Source organism: Lethenteron reissneri, chromosome 69 (genome assembly GCF_015708825.2).
Source record: "Lethenteron reissneri isolate LAM-NWPU_2019-01 chromosome 69, ASM1570882v1, whole genome shotgun sequence".
Lineage (NCBI taxonomy): Eukaryota > Metazoa > Chordata > Hyperoartia > Petromyzontiformes > Petromyzontidae > Lethenteron > Lethenteron reissneri.
In genome coordinates, this window is record NC_083847.1 from 8,014,029 (window position 1) to 8,034,598 (window position 20,570).

The 20,570-nt window shown below is 51.9% G+C and overlaps 2 protein-coding genes across 3 annotated transcripts; one reads left to right on the forward strand and one right to left on the reverse strand.

Annotated features, from left to right (window-relative positions):
* On the reverse strand, window positions 1-5,780 carry LOC133360482 (zinc finger protein 883-like). 2 transcript variants are annotated; one of them, XM_061579237.1, is made up of 4 exons: window positions 5,635-5,780; window positions 3,783-4,050; window positions 3,458-3,589; window positions 1-2,928 (listed from the first exon to the last, which is right to left on the reverse strand). In XM_061579237.1, the coding sequence occupies exons 2-4, from the start codon at window positions 3,838-3,840 to the stop codon at window positions 1,457-1,459; spliced, it is 1,662 nt and encodes a 553-aa protein (XP_061435221.1). In that variant the 5' UTR covers window positions 3,841-4,050; window positions 5,635-5,780; the 3' UTR covers window positions 1-1,456. The 2 variants fall into 2 exon arrangements, with proteins under 2 accessions (XP_061435221.1, XP_061435220.1); XM_061579236.1 differs by having other exon boundaries at window positions 3,458-3,592.
* Window positions 5,781-6,488: 708 nt separating this feature from the next.
* Window positions 6,489-19,722, forward strand: LOC133360690 (zinc finger protein 184-like). Its single transcript, XM_061579479.1, has 7 exons — window positions 6,489-7,378; window positions 8,307-8,420; window positions 8,650-10,299; window positions 14,090-14,213; window positions 15,110-15,288; window positions 16,042-16,155; window positions 16,398-19,722. Exons 1-7 carry the CDS (start codon window positions 7,162-7,164, stop codon window positions 17,636-17,638), a joined length of 3,639 nt encoding a protein of 1,212 aa, XP_061435463.1. The 5' UTR covers window positions 6,489-7,161; the 3' UTR covers window positions 17,639-19,722.
* Window positions 19,723-20,570: the final 848 nt, after the last annotated feature.

A 20,570-nucleotide genomic window follows, 5' to 3' on the forward strand; every position in this document is an offset into this window, starting at 1 on the left:
ACGTAGAGGGCGAGAAGGCGACACGTAGAAAGATAAGATATGGTGGGGCATTGACCACGAAGGGATTTGTAGACCAGGGTGAGGAATTTGAACAGGCGAAGAAACGACGATGTAAGCCGCTGTGATGACCAATCACGTGTGGCAGGTCGCTTCTGATAAAGAGCAAAGGGCTCAGTCGGCTTTACCTGGTAAATAAAATCGTCTAGTTTCCTGCATTACCGCCACCATCCAGGCTCCGACTCCTACCATCGCTACTATCCAACCGGCGATACCGAGTCCACCTAGGGAACACGGTCAGCAGAGCCCGCTGATTCAATAACAGGATCCCAAAGGGATCAATACTTGTTCCGACACTTTTTAACATGTATATACGTGACCTCCCTGTCACCATTGGCCTGAAATTTGGCTACGCCGTTGACCTGGCACTTGCCGACCAAGACGGACCCAAACTTAGGTCCAAAACGACCCACACGTGTGTGTGTGCGAAGACCTCAAGAAACTCGAAATGTACTTCAAGTACCGGAGGCTCCATTCAAACCCAAGGAAAACTGCCTGTAACTTAACTCTGCCGGAACAGTGCAAACGCCGACCAGAAACCGACCGTCGCTTTCTGTGGCGAGGAGACCCAGTGTGAGAAACACCACGGAATACCTCGGGTGGCGTAACTCTCGACAGGTGCCTCACCGTTCCGCAAAAAACACCTGCAGGATACTGCCGTAAAAAAAAACTAAACCAGCGATATCTCATGTGCATAAGCTGGCCGGAACAACGTGGGGAGCAAACGCAACGACGCTCTGAACGGGCCACCGCAGCGCTGGTCTTCTCTGCAGGCGGAATATTGCGCCCCGGCCCGGAACCAAAAGCGTGCACACGAAGCGTGCGTGGATACGAGGCAGCTAAATGCGGCCATGAGGATCATCTCGGGGTCGCTAGAGGGCAACGTCCGCCGCTGCTGCGGCTTCCTTGCGAACATCGCTCCTCCGCAGCTCCGCCGTGTGTGTGCGAGAGAGTACCCCGCAAGGCCATCAGAAATCCAAGCCCTCCGATAGACAAGGACATCTCCGTGCAGCCACCACCACCACCGGCGGCTCGAATACAGAAAAACCGTTTTGGCAGGTATGCGAAGAACCTCCACGACGATAAGAAGTCCACCGAAGCACGATGGAGGGAAGCCTTGGGGCAAAACAACCAACCCTATTGCAGAAATCCATCGTCAGCGATCCTCACAATCCTCCAACCAGGGATCTGACCTGCCGAGGGAGATCTCGACATCAATTTGTAATCTGTTGCAATTCCCAAAAATGCTATCAGAAAGAAGAAGACTATCCGAGCCTCTATTGCCTCCAGTAGTTTTACTTCCCCCCAACGTCCGTTACCCTTCTCTACATCTGTCACACCTCAAGAAATCAAGGATTTAAAGCGGAGCTATTGAACGTTAAACGGTTCGTACTTGGATTCAAGACTCGTAGTGATTAAGACACTTGATGTGAAAGTTAAGGTTCGCCGGATCTACAAAGTTTCTCCCGCACACGAAGCACTTGTACGGCTTCTGCAGGTTGTGGGTCTTCATGTGGCGATCACGAGCCGAAGTAGTCACAAAGAACTTCTCACATATTGGGCACTGGTGCGGCTTCTCGCCCGTGTGAGTCATCGTGTGGTTCCTCAGCGCTGACAAGTGTACGAACTCCTTCTCGCACAACGCGCACTTGTGCGGCTTCTCATCCGAGTGGGACATCTTGTGACTCTTCAGCGTCGACAAATGCGTGAAGGTCTTCTCGCACGAATCGCACTTGTGCTTCTCGCCCGTGTGGGTCTTCGCGTGATTCTTAAGCGACTTCGCCTCAATGAAACGCTTGTCGCACACTGGGCACCGGTGGGGCTTCTCGCCCGTGTGGATCTTCGTGTGGCTCCTGAGGTTGGAGAGGTGCGCGAAGGTCTTCCCGCACGTCGCGCACTCGTGCGGCTTCTCGCCCGTGTGGATCAGGAGGTGGCTCTTGAGCGTCGACGAGTCCGTGAAGGCCTTGCCGCACACGGAGCACTTGTGCGGCTTCTCGTCCGTGTGCTTCATCATGTGCCTCTTGAGAGCAGACGGCTGCACGAAGCCCATCTGGCACAACAGACACCTGTACGGCTTCTCTCCCGTGTGGCTCATCATGTGATTCTTAAGCGACTTCGCCTCCGCGAAGCCCTTTTCGCACAAGGGGCAGCGGTGCGGCTTCTCGTCTGTGTGGATCTTGACGTGGCTCCTGAGGTTGGAGAGGTGCGCGAAGGCCTTGCCGCACGTCGGGCACTCGTGCGGCTTCTCGCCCGTGTGGATCAGGAGGTGGCTCTTGAGCGTCGACGAGTCGGTGAAGGCCTTGCCGCACTCAGAGCACCAGTGCGGCCTCTCGTCCGTGTGCTTCATCATGTGCCTCTTGAGGGCGGAAGACTGGATGAAGCTGTGCTCGCACAACGGACACTTGTGCGGCTTCTCCCCCGTGTGGATCATCGCGTGGCTCTTGAGAGCCGATGACTTTCGGAAACCCTTCCCGCACACGGAGCACTCGAGGGGCCGCTCTCCGGTGTGCGTCATCGTGTGGCTCTTGAGGCGCGATGGGCAGGAGAATCCCTTGCCGCACAGGGAGCACCGGTGGGAAATCTTTTCATCGCGGGCCTTCTGGTCGATCGGTGAATTCTTACGGCTCCTGTCATCCTCCAGGACCACCTCAATCTCCGCCACGTCCGACGAAGTCGCCCCATCTCTTCGCGGGATCCATGATTCTCGCCAAAGCCTCCCTCTGGAGCCACCAGTCTGTTCAACGTGACCATTGTCTTCATCAGAATGAAGGTCTCGTTCATCAGATTGAAGGTCTTCTTCTCCGCTGCTTGGGTCCTCTCCTTCAGACTGAGAGTCTTCTTCTTCTTTCAAATGAATGTCAGGGTCTTGACCTAGGAGACGAAACATTAAGAGTTGAGCTCTGTACAAATGTACGCACGAGACAACATTGTTCGCGATGTATGTGCGTGTGTGTTGAACTTCTTTCACACATATTTCACACGGTACGTAGCCGAACGTGCTCAAGAGCAATAAACTGAACACAACAACAAGCAGTTCGAAGTAAATTCGTTTTCAATCTCGATTATTTCAAAGTGCACGTGTAAGTCTATGGGTTCCCGTGCGAGTCTATGGTTTCTCTCCGTGCGCGTCTACGTGCGTGCGCGTTGAACTACTTTCGCACCGCCGTACGGAGCCGACCATGCTCGTCGGAGGTGCGGGGGAAGGACAACAAACTAATGTTCTAAAGAAATGAGCTTTTACGTTTAGAAAAATTTTCAATGCGCAGGCAGCATGATGGATTGTGAGGAAATTAACAGGGCAACGTTATTTTCTGTTGCCAGAGCCGAATAGCTTTCAGATGATGAAATAGTTGCTCAAAGTTCAGCTCCCAGAAGGATGTGAACAGGGGAGGTCACTCACCGTCATCAGCGTCGTCTCTTTCCACCTTCACGGGCGGCCACGTCTCACCACCCGGCTCCTCCTCCTCTCGCTTCACGAGCGGCTCCACGGGTAGAGAAGGGAACACCTCCACCTCCTCCACCTCCTCCACATCTCCTGTCCCAAGAGGAACCCAGTGCAGTGAGAGACTCAAGCACCGCCGCTGCTTCTCTCCGTGAGGTTGCAGCGGGAAGGAAGCAAACGCAGAGACAGCGCCCAGCAACAAGCGCCGCTCGCTAGCGGGGACCGTCACTACCACCACCACGGCCGCTAGCGCCAGGCTAGGTGCAGCTAGAGGACTACTCACCAGCAGCAGCAGCAGCAGGAGCCTGTCCTCGTGATCCGTCGTCCCCTCTACGCGACATCTCTCACAGCCGAGAGGATCTCCTCCTGCAGATCCCTTGCTCGGTCAGCCCGGAGTCTTCGGTGTGTATGATACGTTTGTATAGTGTAGTGTATAGCAGTGTATAGTAGTGTATAGTGTAGTGTATAGTGTATAGAAGTGTAGTATGTAGTATGTATGCTGAACTTATTTTGCACCGTACGTAGCCAACGGTGCTAATCGGAGGTGCGGTCTGAGAATGACAGGAGACTCGTGGTCAAGAGTGATGCACTGATCTGGTCGCTGACACAAATGCTAAGATCATTGCTATCTTGTCCTATTAATCCCAAGAATCTTATAACTTATCCCCCTTAATACCACCTCTGGTAAGCCCTCGTTATAACGCGGAACGTGTACACCTACACACACTGATACACACACCGACACACACACAACAACCGCCAATTCACCACTAAGTGGCGGTGATGTCACCACGACGCTTGCGCCAGACTATGTGCACGTTGAGGCCACGTGAAGTGCCGAACGCCCGTTGGGAGGTCACGGGGCAGACCCAGGTACCACTGGTCGACTGAGACGACTGGCTGATACACCACCTGTTCCCCCTACTGTACCAACTTGCTGTGCTTTAGCCACCCGGCGCTCCGCTCGTTGTTGTGAGCGTCGCTCCTCCGCCCTCCGTTGTTGCTGCAAGGCGACTGCCTCCAACTTGCCCAGTAGCAGCGTCCTTCACGAGCCTTCTCCACAGAGGCCGATCTTGACATCGCTGGTACCAGTCAACGGCAAGTCCACTCAGCTCCACATCCTCCTGGACCACATCACTATATCTCTTCTCTAGCCAGTGCCGAGCCCGTTTAGCCCTCTCTATCCGGCCAAACAAAAGCTGTTTAGGAATGCGGTGGCTGGGCATGCGGGCTACATGACCCAGCCAGCGCAGCCTTGCCTGCCAGAGGAGCTCACCGATGGGACTTTGTCCAGATCTTTCAAGGATTTGTGAGCTCCTCACACAATCCAGCCTGGTTAAATCCAGGATGGATCGTAGGCAGGCCAGCCTAAATGTTTCTAACCGGCGAAGATGTTCCATTAGGGGGGTCCACGTTTCGCAAGCGTAGAGAAGCGAGGGAATGACCATGGCCGAGAAGACCCGAAGCTTCGTGCGGAGCGACAGACCAGGTAGCTTCCACACAGTGTTACACAACCGATGAAAAGATATTGCCGCCTGACTGATTCGGAGTGAGACCTCTGTTGTTGAACCGGAGCCGGTTATGAGCACACTGCCCAGGTATGGGAAACTCTCCACTTTCTCCACAACTGCCCCATCACCGATTGGGAGTTGTGGGGGTGGAGTGTCCGATGGTACAAAATACCCAGGCAGGTGCTTAGTTTTGGTGGGGCTGAAGGTAAGGCCCCACCTCTTAGTGGCACGCTCCAGTTTCAGCAGCTGCGCCTCCAACTCCTCCTCTGAGTGAGCAGCACGTACACACACACACCTACACACACCTACACACACACACACCTGCACACACCTACATACACTCACCTACACACACCTACACACACCTACACACAAACAACCGCCATTCGCCACTAAGTGGCGGTGACGTCACCACGACGCTTGTGCCAGGCCATGTGCACCTTGAGGCCACACACAAACCTACATACACACACCTACACCTACACACACCGGCACACACACCTACACATACACACTTACACACACCTTAAACACACACCTACACACACACATTTACACACACACCTTAAATACACACCTACACACACACACTTACACACACCTACACACACTACACACACACACCTTACACACGACCTCCTGTACACCAGGCGAGGCGGTGAACATCTCCCGGATCACACCGCGGGAGAGAGGCGGAGCGCGAAACGTCGAACGCGGAGCGTGGCTGAGTGGGTGGGTGGGGGTCTACAACTGGCAAGTGAATGCACAGCCAAGACGGAGCACTCGAAACGCCGCCACCACCACCACTACTCCACCACCACCACCACTACTCCACTTTGACGGGGGGGGGGGGGGAGACGTTTCGGGCAACGACCCTTCGTCATGGCCGGCTCAGAGACTCGTCACCTCCTGAACCCCCTCCCCCATTTCGTAGCCCCGCCCCTCCCCTTTTAGAAGTGGCACCACCCACTCCTCCAATCGGCTTGGAGCGGAGAGAGCTGCACCAACCGCCTCCACTGCCGCTCAGCAAGTGAAGCGTCTCCTGCGGTATCTAGCCTCTCTGCTGCTGCTGCACCACCCCCACACACTCACTCACCCTCCCCCACACTCACCCCACCACCGCTCGGCGTGGGGGCAGAGTGAGGAGCCTCCTCCACCTCCTCTGCGGGTGCGAAAAGCCTCCTCTTCTTCCTCTTCTCCCTATTCCTCCCTCATCCTCATCTTCCTCCTCTTCGTCCTCCTCCTCTTGCTGCTGCTTCTCATCGTCATCTTCCTCCTATTCCTGCTCCTCTATCCTTCTATTCCTGCTGCACTTCCTCTTCATCTGCTCCCATGCCTCCCTTCTATTCCTGCAGCCAAATGACTCTCAACGTATATGGGTCTTTTTCTGTGTGCGCGTGTGCAATGACTTTGTAGGAACAGCCTCTACTTACAAACGAGTTGTGTTGCAGGTGGTCTGTCTGGTCGTAAGTACAAACGTGTTGTGCTGCGCATGCACTAAACACGGGAAATGGCTTTAAAAGTTGTAAAATATTCTGCAGATGTAGATGCCACTGCTTGTTAACGTTTTTAAGATGTAGATGCCACTGGTTATTCATGTTTTGAAGATGCAGATGCCACTGGTTGTTCACGTTCTGTAGATGTAGATGCCACTGGTTCACGTTCTGTAGATGTAGATGCCACTGGTTCTTCATGTTCTGTAGAAGTAGATGCCACTGGTTCCTCATGTTCTGTAGATGTAGATATCACTGGTTCTCCATGTTTTGTAGATGTAGATGCCACTGGTTCTTCACGTTCTGCAGATGTAGATGTCACTGGTTCTTCATGTTCTGCAGATGTAGATACCACTGGTTCTTCACGTTCTGCAGATGTAGATGTCACTGGTTCTTCACGTTCTCCAGATGTAGATGCCACTGGTTTTTCACGTTCTGTAGATGTAGATGCCACTGGTTCCTCACGTTCTGCAGATGTCGATGTGACTGGTTCTTCACGTTCAGCAGATGTAGATGCCACTGGTTCTTCACGTTCTGCAGATGTAGATTCCACTGCTTCACGTTCTGCAGATGTAGATGCCACTGGTTCTTCATGTTCTGCAGATGTAGATGCTAATGGTTCTTCCCGTTCTGCAGATGTAGATGCCACTGGTTCTTCATGTTCTGCAGATGTAGATGCCACTGCTTCTTTATGTTCTGCAGATGCCACTGGTTCTTCACATTTTGCATCACGGTCAGTGACGAGGGCATGTCCGAGGCTCCGTCGTCCGAGGAGGGGCAGTCGCCCGTCGGGCGAGACGCTGGAGGGGACCCCGGCCGTGAGACGCTGTCCCTTGGAGGAGATGTGCAGCGCGAGGATGTTCATGCCGCCGCCGGTGAGCGATTTCTTCCCCGCACTTTTCCCTTCAGGCTGCAAAGTTGCGGGGCGAGCAGGCGGCATTAGCATTGAGTCAGTTTAATGCGTAGTAGTAGTAGTCGTAGTGGTAGTCGTGGGCCTACGTGACCAATATCCATAATAAAGGTTTGGGAGTTTTGTTGTTTCGGTTAGATCGCGTGGATATAAACATTGTGTCGTTAAACCCACCACCACCAGATATGGCCAATCAGTGAGGGGGGGGGGGTTTGTGTCACCGAAACAACAAGTGGCCGATTAGTTACTTAGTTCAGCACTAAACCGGTTGTGTTGTTGTGTGTTGGGAGAGTTAAACCTGCAGCAACATTGATGCATTCGAGTAGCTGGTGACGTTTCGTTGGTGATTACAAAAACAGCCAGCAGCTGCCAGCAGCCTCCATCAGGCGATTAGCCAACAATTGTGAAGAAGTCTTCCGGCCTTAGAGGGGGAGTAAACGTGGTGTCATCATCACTGGTGAGCCTATCAGGTGTGAAGACCAGAGAAGAAGGGGGGTGGGGGTAATGTAGTCATATAAATTACAAGTCTCTCCTTGCTATAAAGCTCTTTTTCACGGATGTCCAATATTGTTCACGGATGTCCAGTAGTTTTCACAGATGTCCAGTAGTGTTTACGGATGTCCGTCGTGTTCACGGATGTCCAATAGTGTTCACGGATGTCCAGTAGTGTTCACAGATGTCCAATAGTGTTCACGGATGTCCAATAGTGTTCACGGATGTCCAGTAGTGTTCACAGATGTCCAATAGTGTTCACGGATGTCCAGTAGTGTTCACAGATGTCCAATAGTGTTCACGGATGTCCAATAGTGTTCACGGATGTCCATTAGTGTTCACGGATGTCCAGTAGTGTTCACAGATGTCCAGTAGTTCTGCTGTGCTCTCATTTTGGGCAGATGAGATGGCAGCCTCTTTGCCGGTGGAGCCACGCGACGGGAAAGCGGGTCAAGAAAAGCCGAGGAATGAGACGTGGCCACGGGTGAAAGTTAAGAGTGAAGACACCGATGATAGTAAGTGTCTTTGTCTCCTGCTAAGATTACGGTGATGAGACTCGACTGTCCCCCATCTACTTCATGATTTTAAATCCTTTGTCAGTTGTAATACTCTAAATACTAATAATTTAAAAATCATCTGAACATTAGCTTGCTTGTCCAACTCTTCGTCGTACGCATCACGAGCCAACGTTGTCCCATGTGTGACTTCGCACTGAGGCTCAACTCTCAACGTTTCGCCTCCTAGGTCAGGAAGAATCCGACATTCGTTTGAAAGAAGAAGACTCTGAGTCCGAAGGAGAGGACCTAAGTAGTGAGGATGAGGATCTTGAATCCGATGAGCGAGACCTTCATTCCAACGAGGGGGATGATGACGACCATGATGAGGAGGAAGCCTTCGAGGCCGGCGGTTCCAAAGGGAGGCTTCGGAGAGGGCCACGGAGCTCACGGAGAGACGGGGTGATTTCGTCGGACGTGGCCGAGATTGAGGTGGTCCTGGAGGACGACAGGAGTCGTAAGAATTCACCGATCGACCAGAAGGCCCGCGACGAGAAGATGTCCCACCGGTGCTCCCTGTGCGGCAAGGGATTCTCCTGCCTGTCGCGCCTCGAGAGCCACACAATAACGCACACCGGAGAGCGGCCCCTCGAGTGCTCCGTGTGTGGGAAGGGTTTCCGAAAGCCGTCGGCCCTCAAGAGCCACGCGATGATCCACACGGGGGAGAAGCCGTATCGGTGCTCGCTGTGCGAAAAGGGATTCATCCAGTCGTTTGCCCTCAAGAGGCACATGATGAAGCACACGGACGAGAGGCCGCACTGGTGCTCGGTGTGTGGGAAGACCTTCACGGACTTGTCGACGCTCAAAAGCCACCTTCTGATCCACACGGGCGAGAAGCCGCACGAGTGCGCGACGTGCGGGAAGACCTTCGCGCGTATCTCCAACCTCAGGAGCCACGCTAAGATCCACACGGGCGTGAAGCCCCACCAGTGCCCCACGTGCGGCAAGGACTTCATCGAGTCGAAGTCACTTAAGAATCACATGATGGGCCACACGGGAGAAAAGCCGCACATGTGCTCTGTGTGCGGGAAGACCTTCACGGACTCGTCGACGCTCAAGAGCCACTTTCTGATCCACACGGGCGAGAAGCCGCACGAGTGCGCGACGTGCGGGAAGACCTTCGCGCGTATCTCCAACCTCAGGAGCCACGCTAAGATCCACACGGGCGTGAAGCCCCACCAGTGCCCCATGTGCGGCAAGGACTTCATCGAGTCGAAGTCACTTAAGAATCACATGATGGGCCACACGGGAGAAAAGCCGCACTTGTGCTCGGTGTGCGGGAAGACCTTCACGGACTTGTCGACGCTCAAGAGCCACTTTCTGATCCACACGGGCGAGAAGCCGCATGAGTGCGCGACGTGCGGGAAGACCTTCGCGCGTATCTCCAACCTCAGGAGCCACGCTAAGATCCACACGGGCGTGAAGCCCCACCGGTGCCCCACGTGCGGCAAGGACTTCATCGAGTCGAAGTCACTTAAGCATCACATGATGGGCCACACGGGAGAGAAGCCGCACAAGTGCTCCATATGCGGGAAGGACTTCAAGCAGATATCCACACTCAACATCCACATGAAGACCCACACGTTCGAGAAGCCACACAAGTGCGACCTGTGCGCGAAGACCTTCACGCTTTTTTCGACCCTCAAGAGTCACATGAGGACCCACTCGGACAGGAAGTCGCACAGGTGCGCCCTGTGCGAGAAGGAGTTCGTACACCTGTCGGCGCTGAAGATCCACATGATGACCCACACGGGCGAGAAGCCGCACCAGTGCCCGATCTGCGAGAAGAACTTCGTGAGCCTGTCGGCCCGCGACAAGCACACGAAGACGCACAACGTGTAGAAGCCGTACAAGTGCTTCGTGTGCGGGAGGAACTTTGCAGACCCTTCGAACCTCAACTTTCACATCAAGTGTCTTAATCACTACGAGTCTTGAAGCCGAGCGTGGGCCGTTTAACGTTCAGAGGCGTCACTTTAAACTCCTTGGCTTGACATTCACTGGAGGCTTGGCTGCTATCGCCCGTTGCTGACATTGGGAAGCTGCAGAAGCACGTTTTTGGTTGAATTCATCCATAATAAGATTTAATCGTGTTCCCATGCACATTCTTACCACCTATTCATCCCACTCCGGTGTTTATTTATCAAGTATACCTTTGAGTCATCTGGGAAACTTGCTTGCATCAATTGAATCTCATCATAGAGGTTTTTGGGGCAGAGCGCCTAAATATAAATGTGTCATTAAACCCGCCACCCCCCGACAGCCAATTAAGTGAAGGGGTTTGTCACGTAAACAAAACGTGGTGCCAATTAGTTACTAATTCAGCACTAACCGGTTGCTGTGTGTTGGAGAGTAAACCCACTGCAACATTTACAATTCGAGTAGCCGTGATGTTTCTCCAGTAATTACAACAACCGGCATCATCGAGCGACAGCAACAGAGTTGCGGATAAAATCCTCCTCCTGCTTCGCTCTTAAATAGAGGGATACATGTGATGTTATCACTTGTTAGCCAATCAGGTGCAAAGGCTAGAGGTGGGGTGACGCCTTGTCCAACACCATGTGAGACTGGCTCTAAGGAAAGCTGTCTCGGGTGTGGACCAATCAACTTCCAAGGACAGTGCATACATTATCAAAGTTATGTTTTTTTGTTTGCATTATGACTGCAGGTATTGTGGTCTATGCAAACATGACTTCTTGTTGCCAGATAAAAGGGTAAAAAAACAATTATCATATTTTTTCTTCTGGCAAATGAGGTTCCAATGGTGTAGTTTAGTTGCTTTGTATGTATGTTGAACTTCTTTCGCACCGAGCATAGCCAACCGCGATAATCAGAGGTAAGGGGGGGGGGGGCAACAACCTAAACACAACAACAACAAGCAGTTCTAAACAAATTAGTTTGTCAATCTAGATGATTCAAAAGTGCGTAGTTTGGCTCCAGTGGCTTCCTAACATCGGAAGGAAGAGCGTTCCAGACGGCCGCATAAGCAGCGCATCTGAAAGCGCCACGCGATGCGTCGACCGCCGTCTTCGTTCGATGACCGCCCAAAAGCCGCTGCCAATTCTGCTCCTGCGAGCATGACTGGAGTTTGCGTGATGGTTTTTTTTACTCACCAATCAAATAAACGCGCATTTCCCCGAATCGCGGGTTGGCGAACACCTCGTCTGGATGTGCGTGAAAGCGTTGCTGACCCACGAGATGAATCGTCTGAGTGACGCGTACTGCACCATCAACTCAACACTGCACCATCGACTCAACACTGCACCATGGGCTCAGCACTGCACCATAGACTCATCACTGCACCATAGACGAAGCACTGCACCCTAGACTCAACACTGGCGTTAGACATTTGTGATGTGTGACGATTGGGGGGGGGGGTTTGAGAAATGTGACATCACATCAAAATGCGCAACTTTAAATACATATAGACAGACAACACGTTTTACTTAATTAAATAGCCTTTTTAATAAATGTTTTCTACAACATCAGAGTGCAGCGCCACATTAAATACTCACTACAATGACTCCCGTTCTTATATAGAGCAGCAGCAGGGTGACGTCATCATTAACTCAGACACAGCAGAGCCTCACCATTCTGGCGAATTGCCCGATGATGCTGGATGCAATTACCAGCGAAACGTCGTACTCAAATTGTAAATGTTGTGGTTTCGCGCTTCAACACACCGGTGGGCTAAAGCAGTGAACTAATTTGTCTTTTGTCAACGTGATACTTTTTTACTTAATGGCCGTGTCGGGTGGTGGAGGGTTACAACACATTTATAAATAACGCGATCTAAACCCAAAAACGTTGATTATGAATAATATTGGTCGCGAAAGCCTACGTGTTAAACAGCCTAAATATTTCTAACCGGCGAAGATGCTCCATTAGGAGGGTCCACGTTTCGCAAGCGTAGAGAAGGGAGGGAATGACTGTGGCCGAGAAGACCTGAAGCTTCGTGCGGAGCGACAGACCAGGTAGCTTCCACACAGCGTTACGCAACCGATGGAAAGATATTGCCGCTCGACTGATTCGGAGTGAGACCTCTGCTGTTAAACTGGAGCCGGTCATGAGCACACTGCCCAGGTATGGGAAACTCTCCACTCTCTCCACTACTGCCCCATCACTGATTGGGAGTTGTGGGGGTGGAGTGTCCGATGGTACAAAATACCCAGGCAGGTGCTTAGTTTTGGTGGGGCTGATGGTCAGGCCCCACCTCTTAGTGGCACATTCCAGTCTCAGCAGCAGCATCTCCAACTCCTCCTCTGAATGAGCAGCTATTACCAAATCACCGGCATACATAACGTGGTTGACCAATAGAGAGCCATCCCTTGATCACACCCGGGCATCGATCAGCCTCCCATTATATCTGTAACAAATGGAAATTCCCTCGGTACAGCTATTGAAGGCTTCACGAACTACGTGGTCAAAATAGATGTTAAATAATGTGGGAGCCAGAGGACATTCCTGTCGCACCCCAAGGTGTACAGAGAATGGCTCGGATTCCCGGCCACGTAGTTTTACCCGGGCCCGCTCGCCATCATGAAGGCCCTTAATGATCGTGAACAGAGGGTCAGGGACTCCGAAAGCACGAAGAACAACCCAGAGCCCAGGCCTACTGATGGTATCATAGGCCTTGACCAGGTCAATAAAGCAGAGATGTAGGTCGTGTTCGAATTCCCTACACCTCTGCTGTAGCAGACGGACAGAAAATATGGCATCTGTACAGGACCACCCTTTCCTGAAACCGCATTGGGGCTCCGCAAGCCTCTCCTCAGCGTGCCGAGCAAGGCGATGTTGAATAATCCTTGCCAGGACCTTTCCCGGTACACTGAGGAGATGCCCCTGTAGTTGTTACAGTCTGTGCGGTCTCCCTTCTTAAAGAGGGGGACCACCAGGGCATCCTTCAAATCCTGCGGAACCCGTTCAGTGGTCCGGACTGTTGTTATGATGTCATATAGGGCATTCTGTGCACAAACGCCACCCTCCCTCAGCATTTCGCTTGGGAGATCATCTCTGCCCGGTGCCTTTCCTGGTCTCAAACACACCTACACACACACCTTACACACGACCTCCTGTACACCACGCGAGGCAGTGAACATCTCCCGGATCACACCGCGGGAGAGAGGCGGAGCACGAAATGTCGAACGCGGAGCGTGGCTGAGTGGGTGGGTGGGGGTCTACAACTGGCAAGTGAATGCACAGCCAAGACGGAGCACTCCAAACGCCGCCACCACCACCACTACTCCACTTTGACGGGGGGGGGGGGGGGGAGACGTTTCGGGCAACGACCCTTCGTCATGGCCAGCTCAGTCCCCTCACCTCCTGAATCCCCTCCCCTATTCCCGTAACCACGCCCCTCTCACCAGATGCCCCGCCCCTTCTATAAGTGGCACCGCCCACTTTATTCGTGGCCCCACCCCCATTCCGTGGGTCCGCCCCTCTCATTCGTCGCCCCTCATTCGTGGCCCTCGCCCACTCACATCCTTAGATAAAGGAGGCCATTTATTTCTAGCCCATCCCTCAATTTTGTGGTACCGCCCCTCCCCCACCCGTGACTCCGCCCCCTGTTCCTCCAACCGGCTTGGAGCGGTGAGATCTGCACCACCACGGCCACTGCCGCTAAACAAGTGAAGCGTCTCCTGCGGTATCTCGCCTCTCTGCTGCTGCCCCCCCCCACACACTCACCCTCCCCCACACTCACCCCACCACCGCTCGGCGTGGGGGCAGAGCGAGGAGCCTCCTCTTCCTCCTCTGCGGGTGCGAAAAGCCTCCTCCTCTTCTTCCTCTTCTCCCTATTCCTCCCTCATCCTCATCTTCCTCCTCTTCGTCCTCCTCCTCTTGCTGCTGCTTCTCATCGTCATCTTCCTCCTATTCCTGCTCCTCTATCCTTCTATTCCTGCTGCACTTCCTCTTCATCTGCTCCCATGCCCCCCTTCTATTCCTGCAGCCAAATGACTCAACGTATATGGGTCTTTTTCTGTGTGCGCGTGTGCAATGACCTTGTAGGAACTGCCTCTACTTACAAACGAGTTGTGTTGCAGGTGGTCTGTCTGGTCGTAAGTACAAACGTATTGTGCTGCGCATGCACTAAACACGGGAAATGGCTTTAAAAGTTGTAAAATATTCTGCAGATGTAGATGCCACTGCTTCTTCATGTTATGTAGACGTAGATGCCACTGCTTCTTCACGTTTTTAAGATGTAGATGCCACTGGTTGTTCATGCTCTGTAGATGTAGATGCTACTGGTTCTTCACGTTCTGTAGATGTAGATGCCACTGGTTATTCATGCTCTGTAGATGTAGATGCCACTGGTTCTTCACATTCTGCAGACGTAGATGCCACTGGTTCTTCACGTTCTGTAGATGTAGATGCCACTGGTTCTTCACGTTCTGCAGATGTAGATGCCACTGGTTCTTCATGTTCTGTAGATGTAGATGCCACTGGTTCTTCACATTCTGCAGACGTAGATGCCACTGGTTCTTCACGTTCTGTAGATGCCACTGGTTCTTCACGTTCTGCAGATGTAGATGCCAATGCTTCTTCGTGTTCTGCAGTTGTAGATGCCACTGGTTCTTCATGTTCTGCAAATGTAGATGCCACTGGTTCTTCACGTTCTGCAGATGTAGATGCTACTGGTTCTTCATGTTTTGCAGATGTAGATGCCACTGGTTCTTCACGTTCTGCATCACGGTCAGCGACGAGGGCATGTCCGAGGCTCCGTCGTCCGAGGAGGGGCAGTCGCCCGTCGGGCGAGACGCTGGAGGGGACCCCGGCCGTGAGACGCCGTCCCTTGGAGGAGATGCTCAGCGCGAGGATGTTCATGCCGCCGCCGGTGAGCGATTTCTTCCCCGCACTTTTCCCTTCAGGCTGCAAAGTTGCGGGGCGAGTAGGCGGCATTAGCATTGAGTCAGTTTAACTCATAGTAGTAGTAGTCGTAGGGGTAGTCGTGGGCTTTTGCGACCAATATCCATAATAAACGTTTGGGCGTTTTGTTGTTTCAGTTAGATCGTGTGGATATAAACGTTGTGTCGTTAAACCCACCATCACCACCACCACCCGACATGACCAATCAGTGAGGGGGGGGGGGGGTTGTGTCACCGAAACAACACGTGGCTGATTAGTTACTTAGTTCAGCACTAAACTGGTTGTGTTGTGTGTTTGGAGAGTTAAACCCGCAGCAACATTTACGCATTCGAGTAGCTGGTGACGTTTCGTTGGTGATTAGCCATCAATTGTGAAGAAGTCTTCTGGCTTTAGAGGGGGAGTAAGAGTGGTGTCATCATTACTGTGGTGAGCCTATCAGGTGCGAAGACCAGAGAAGAAGGGGGGTGGGGTAATGTAGTCATATAAATTACAAGTCTCTCCTTGCTATAAAGCTCTTTTTCACGGATGTCCAATATTGTTCACGGATGTCCAGTAGTTTTCACAGATGTCCAGTAGTGTTTACGGATGTCCGTCGTGTTCACAGATGTCCAATAGTGTTCACGGATGTCCAATAGTGTTCACGGATGTCCAGTAGTGTTCACGGATGTCCATTAGTGTTCACAGATGTCCAGTAGTTCTGCTGTGCTCTCATTTTGGGCAGATGAGATGGCAGCCTCTTTGCCGGTGGAGCCACGCGACGGGAAAGCGGGTCAAGAAAAGCCGAGGAATGAGACGTGGCCACGGGTGAAAGTTAAGAGTGAAGACACCGATGATAGTAAGTGTCTTTGTCTCCTGCTAAGATTACGGTGATGAGACTCGACTGTACCCCATCTACTTCATGATTTTAAATCCTTTGTCGGTTGTAATACTCTAAATACTAATAATTGAAAAATCATCTGAACATTAGCTTGCTTGTCCATCTCTTAGCATTCCCTCTGCTGCGTACGCATCACGAGCCGACGTTGTCCCGTGTGTAACTTCGCACTGAGGCTCAACTCTCAACGTTTCGCCTTCTAGGTCAGGAAGAATCCGACATTCGTTTGAAAGAAGAAGACTCTGAGTCCGAAGGAGAGGACCTTAGTAGTGAGGATGAGGATCTTAAATCCGATGAGCGAGACCTTCATTCCAACGAGGGGGATGATGACGACCACGATGAGGAGGAAGCCTTCGAGGCCGGCGGTTCCAAAGGGAGGCTTCGGAGAGGGCCACGGAGCTCACGGAGAGACGGGGTGATTTCGTCGGACGTGGCCGAGATTGAGGTGGTCCTGGAGGACGACAGCAGTCGTAGGAATTCACCGATCGACCAGAAGGCCCGCGACGAGAAGATGTCCCACCGGTGCTCCCTGTGCGGCAAGGGATTCTCCTGCTTGTCGCGCCTCAAGAGCCACACGATGACGCACACCGGTGAGCGGCCCCTCGAGTGCTCCGTGTGTGGGAAGGGTTTCCGAAAGTCATCAGCCCTCAAGAGCCACGCGATGATCCACACGGGGGAGAAGCCGTATCGGTGCTCGCTGTGCGAAAAGGGATTCATTGAGTCGTTCGCCCTCAAGAGGCACATGATGAAGCACACGGACGAGAAGCCGTACATGTGCTCGGTGTGCGGGAAGACCTTCACGGACTCGTCGACGCTCAAGAGCCACCTTCTGATCCACACGGGCGAGAAGCCGCACGAGTGTGCGACGTGCGGGAAGACCTTCGCGCGTATCTCCAACCTCAGGAGCCACGCTAAGATCCACACGGGCGTGAAGCCCCACCAGTGCCCCACGTGCGGCAAAGACTTCATCGAGTCGAAGTCACTTAAGAATCACATGATGGGCCACACGGGAGAGAAGCCGCACAAGTGCTCCGTATGCGGGAAGGACTTCAAGCAGATATCCACACTCAACATCCACATGAAGACCCACACGGGCGAGAAGCCACACAAGTGCGACCTGTGCGCGAAGACCTTCACGCATTTTTCGACCCTCAAGAGTCACATGAGGACCCACTCGGACAGGAAGTCGCACAGGTGCGCCCTGTGCGAGAAGGAGTTCGTACACCTGTCGGCGCTGAAGATCCACATGATGACCCACACGGGCGAGAAGCCGCACCAGTGCCCGATCTGCGAGAAGAGCTTCGTGAGCCTGTCGGCCCGCGACAAGCACACGAAGACGCACAACGTGCAGAAGCCGTACAAGTGCTTCGTGTGCGGGAGGAACTTTGCAGACCCTTCGAACCTCAACTTTCACATCAAGTGTCTTAATCACTACGAGTCTTGAAGCTGAGCGTGGGCCGTTTAACGTTCAGAGGCATTGCTTTAAACTCCTTGGCTTGACGGCCACTGGACGCTTGGCTGCTATCGCCCGTTGCTGACATTGGGAAGCTGCAGAAGCACGTTTTTGGTTGAATTCATCAATAATCAGATGTAATCGTGTTCCCATGCACATTACCACCTATTCATCACACTCTGGTGTTTATTTATCAAATATACCTTTGAGTCATCTGGGAAACCTGCTTGCATCAATGGAATCCCATTATAGAGGTTTTTGGGGCATAGCGCGTAAATATAAATGTGTCGTTAAACCCGCCACCCCACCACACAGCCAATTAAGTGAAGGGGTTTGTAACGTAAACAAAACGTGGCGCCAATTAGTTACTAGTTCAGCACTAACCGGTTGCTGTGTGTTGGAGAGTAAACTCACTGCAACATTTACAATTCGAGTAGCCGTGATGTATCTCCAGTAATTACAACAACAACCGGCATCATCGGGCGATAGCAACAGAGTTGCGGATAAAATCCTCCTCCTGCTTCGCTCTTAAATAGAGGGATACATGTGATGTTATCACTTGTTAGCCAATCAGGTGCAAAGGCTAGAGGTGGTGTAGGGGGGGAAGTGGTTAACCCCGTATCTAATTGGCTGTGTCGGGTGGTGGCGGGTTTAACGACACATTTAGGCGATCTAAACCCAAAAACCTCCATAATGGATAACATTGATTGCGAAAGCCTCCTGCTGCTACGTGTTAAATGGAATCCCAGTTACACTTTCAAGAGGCCGAATTCTACCACGCAGGTCTGCTCCCTCACTTGACAGTGGTAGATGCTTTCCCACCAAAAAAAAAATTCCAACATGGCGCGCGAAAGCAAAATCGCGGTGGTGTGGAGCGGGCGGGCACACGGTAGCCCAACCCACAATGCACCGCGGACAATGCGCAGCACGAATGGCAAAGAGTCAGGAACTTTTAAATCAGCAGGGAAGGAGGAACCGTCAACTGCATTGTGGTTGAATTGTTACGTATGCTTGTATGTGTGTGTACGTTGAACTTCTTTCGCACACCACCGTACGTAGCTAACCGGAGGTGCGGCGGTGGAGGTCTTTTCTGCTTGAACCGAGTGCGGGTGAAAGGGAAGCGGTACAGGAAACCCTCGCCCACCACGGCGGGGGTGCTACGTTTTATTATTTTATTAAGTACAAAAATCTAAATTGTTCGTTAAATGTAGAGAATTAAAGAAATAAATACTGTACACATGGTATCCGTGTACAATACTGTACACGTGGTATCCGCACACAGTACACACCACTGGAGACGAGACAGGGGGAGACGAGATGGGGCGAGAAGAGACGGCGCCATGTTTGTTCCGCAGCAGCGTTGTCACCGCGAGCAGTGCAGTCACGACGCTGTCCAGCAGGAATCTCGCGGTCGAAACCGCGAGATTTGTCGAGCCGCGCCACGAGCGGGAAGGGAGCGCCGTGTCTGAACCCACGAGAGCGTGAGAGTTTGGTGTTCGGTGAGTTTCGAGGCGCTTCGTGCCGTGTTGAGGATGGTAGTCTGGATAGCAGCATTTACTGGCTAGGAACAGTTGCGCCGTAAGACACGGATACGTGAACAAAGCCGGTCATGCGATGGACGAGAGTGGGAATTTGGTGGTTCAGTACTAAACTATTCATGCAGTGCTCACCAAGCCATTAAAACAATGTTAAATTAGTTTAGTTGCTTTGTATGTATGTTGAACTTCTTTTGCACCGTGCGTAGCCAACCGCGATAATCAGAGGTAAGGGGGGGGGGGGGGGCAACAACCTAAACACAACAACAAGCAGTTCTAAACAAATTAGTTTGTCAATCTAGATGATTCAAAAGTGCGTAGTTTGGCTCCAGTGGCTTCCTAATATCGGAAGAGCGTTCCAGACGGCCGCATAAGCAGCGCATCTGAAAGCGCCACGCGATGCGTCGACCGCCGTCTTCGTTCGATGGCCGCCCAAAAGCCGCTGCCGATTCTGCTCATGCGAGCATGACTGGAGTTTGCGTGGTTTTTTTGCTCACTGATCAAATAAACGCGCATTGCCCCGAATCGCGGGTTGGCGAACACCTTCTCGTCTGGATGTGCGTGAAAGCGTTGCTGACCCACGAGATGAATCGTCTGAGTGACGCGTACTGCGCCATTAACTCAATACTGCACCATCAACTCAACACTGCACCATCGACTCAACACTGCACCATCGACTCAACACTGCACCATAGGCTCAGCACTGCACCATAGACTCAACACTGCCTCATAGACTCAACACTGCCCATTCTGTAGATGACATCTATATCTATAGAACGTGAAGAACCAGTGGCATCTTCATCTACAGAACGTGAAGAATCGGTGGCATCTACAGAACGTGAAGAACCAGTGGCATGTATATAATGTAGTGTAGTTTATAATACAGTGTAGTATATAGTAATGTAGTGTATATTTTTGTATAGTAGTGTATCATGTATAGTAGTACCGTACATGCCGTAGAATACCTTTGCAGTCGACAGGAGTAAAGTTGGGACTTGCGAACAGACAGAGCCTCCTGCAAACCCAACTCGTTTGTAAGTCGGGGCAGTCCCTGTACAGTAGTGTAACAGTATAAAATGTAGTATAGTAGTGTATATTGTAGTATAGTAGTATATAATGTAGTCTAGTAGTGTATAGTATAGTGGTGTATAATGTAGTGTAGTAGTGTACAATGTAGTGTAGTAGTGTATAACGTAGTGTCGTAGTATAATGTAATGTAGTAGTGTATAATATAGTGCAGTAGTGTATAATATAGTGCAGTAGTGTATTATGTAGTATAGTAGTGTAGAATGTAGAATAGTGTATAATGTAGTGTATAATATAGTATAATAGTATATAATTTAACGTGCTCTCCACTGCTGGCTTAAGGGAGAGCCGCGCTCTCTCCA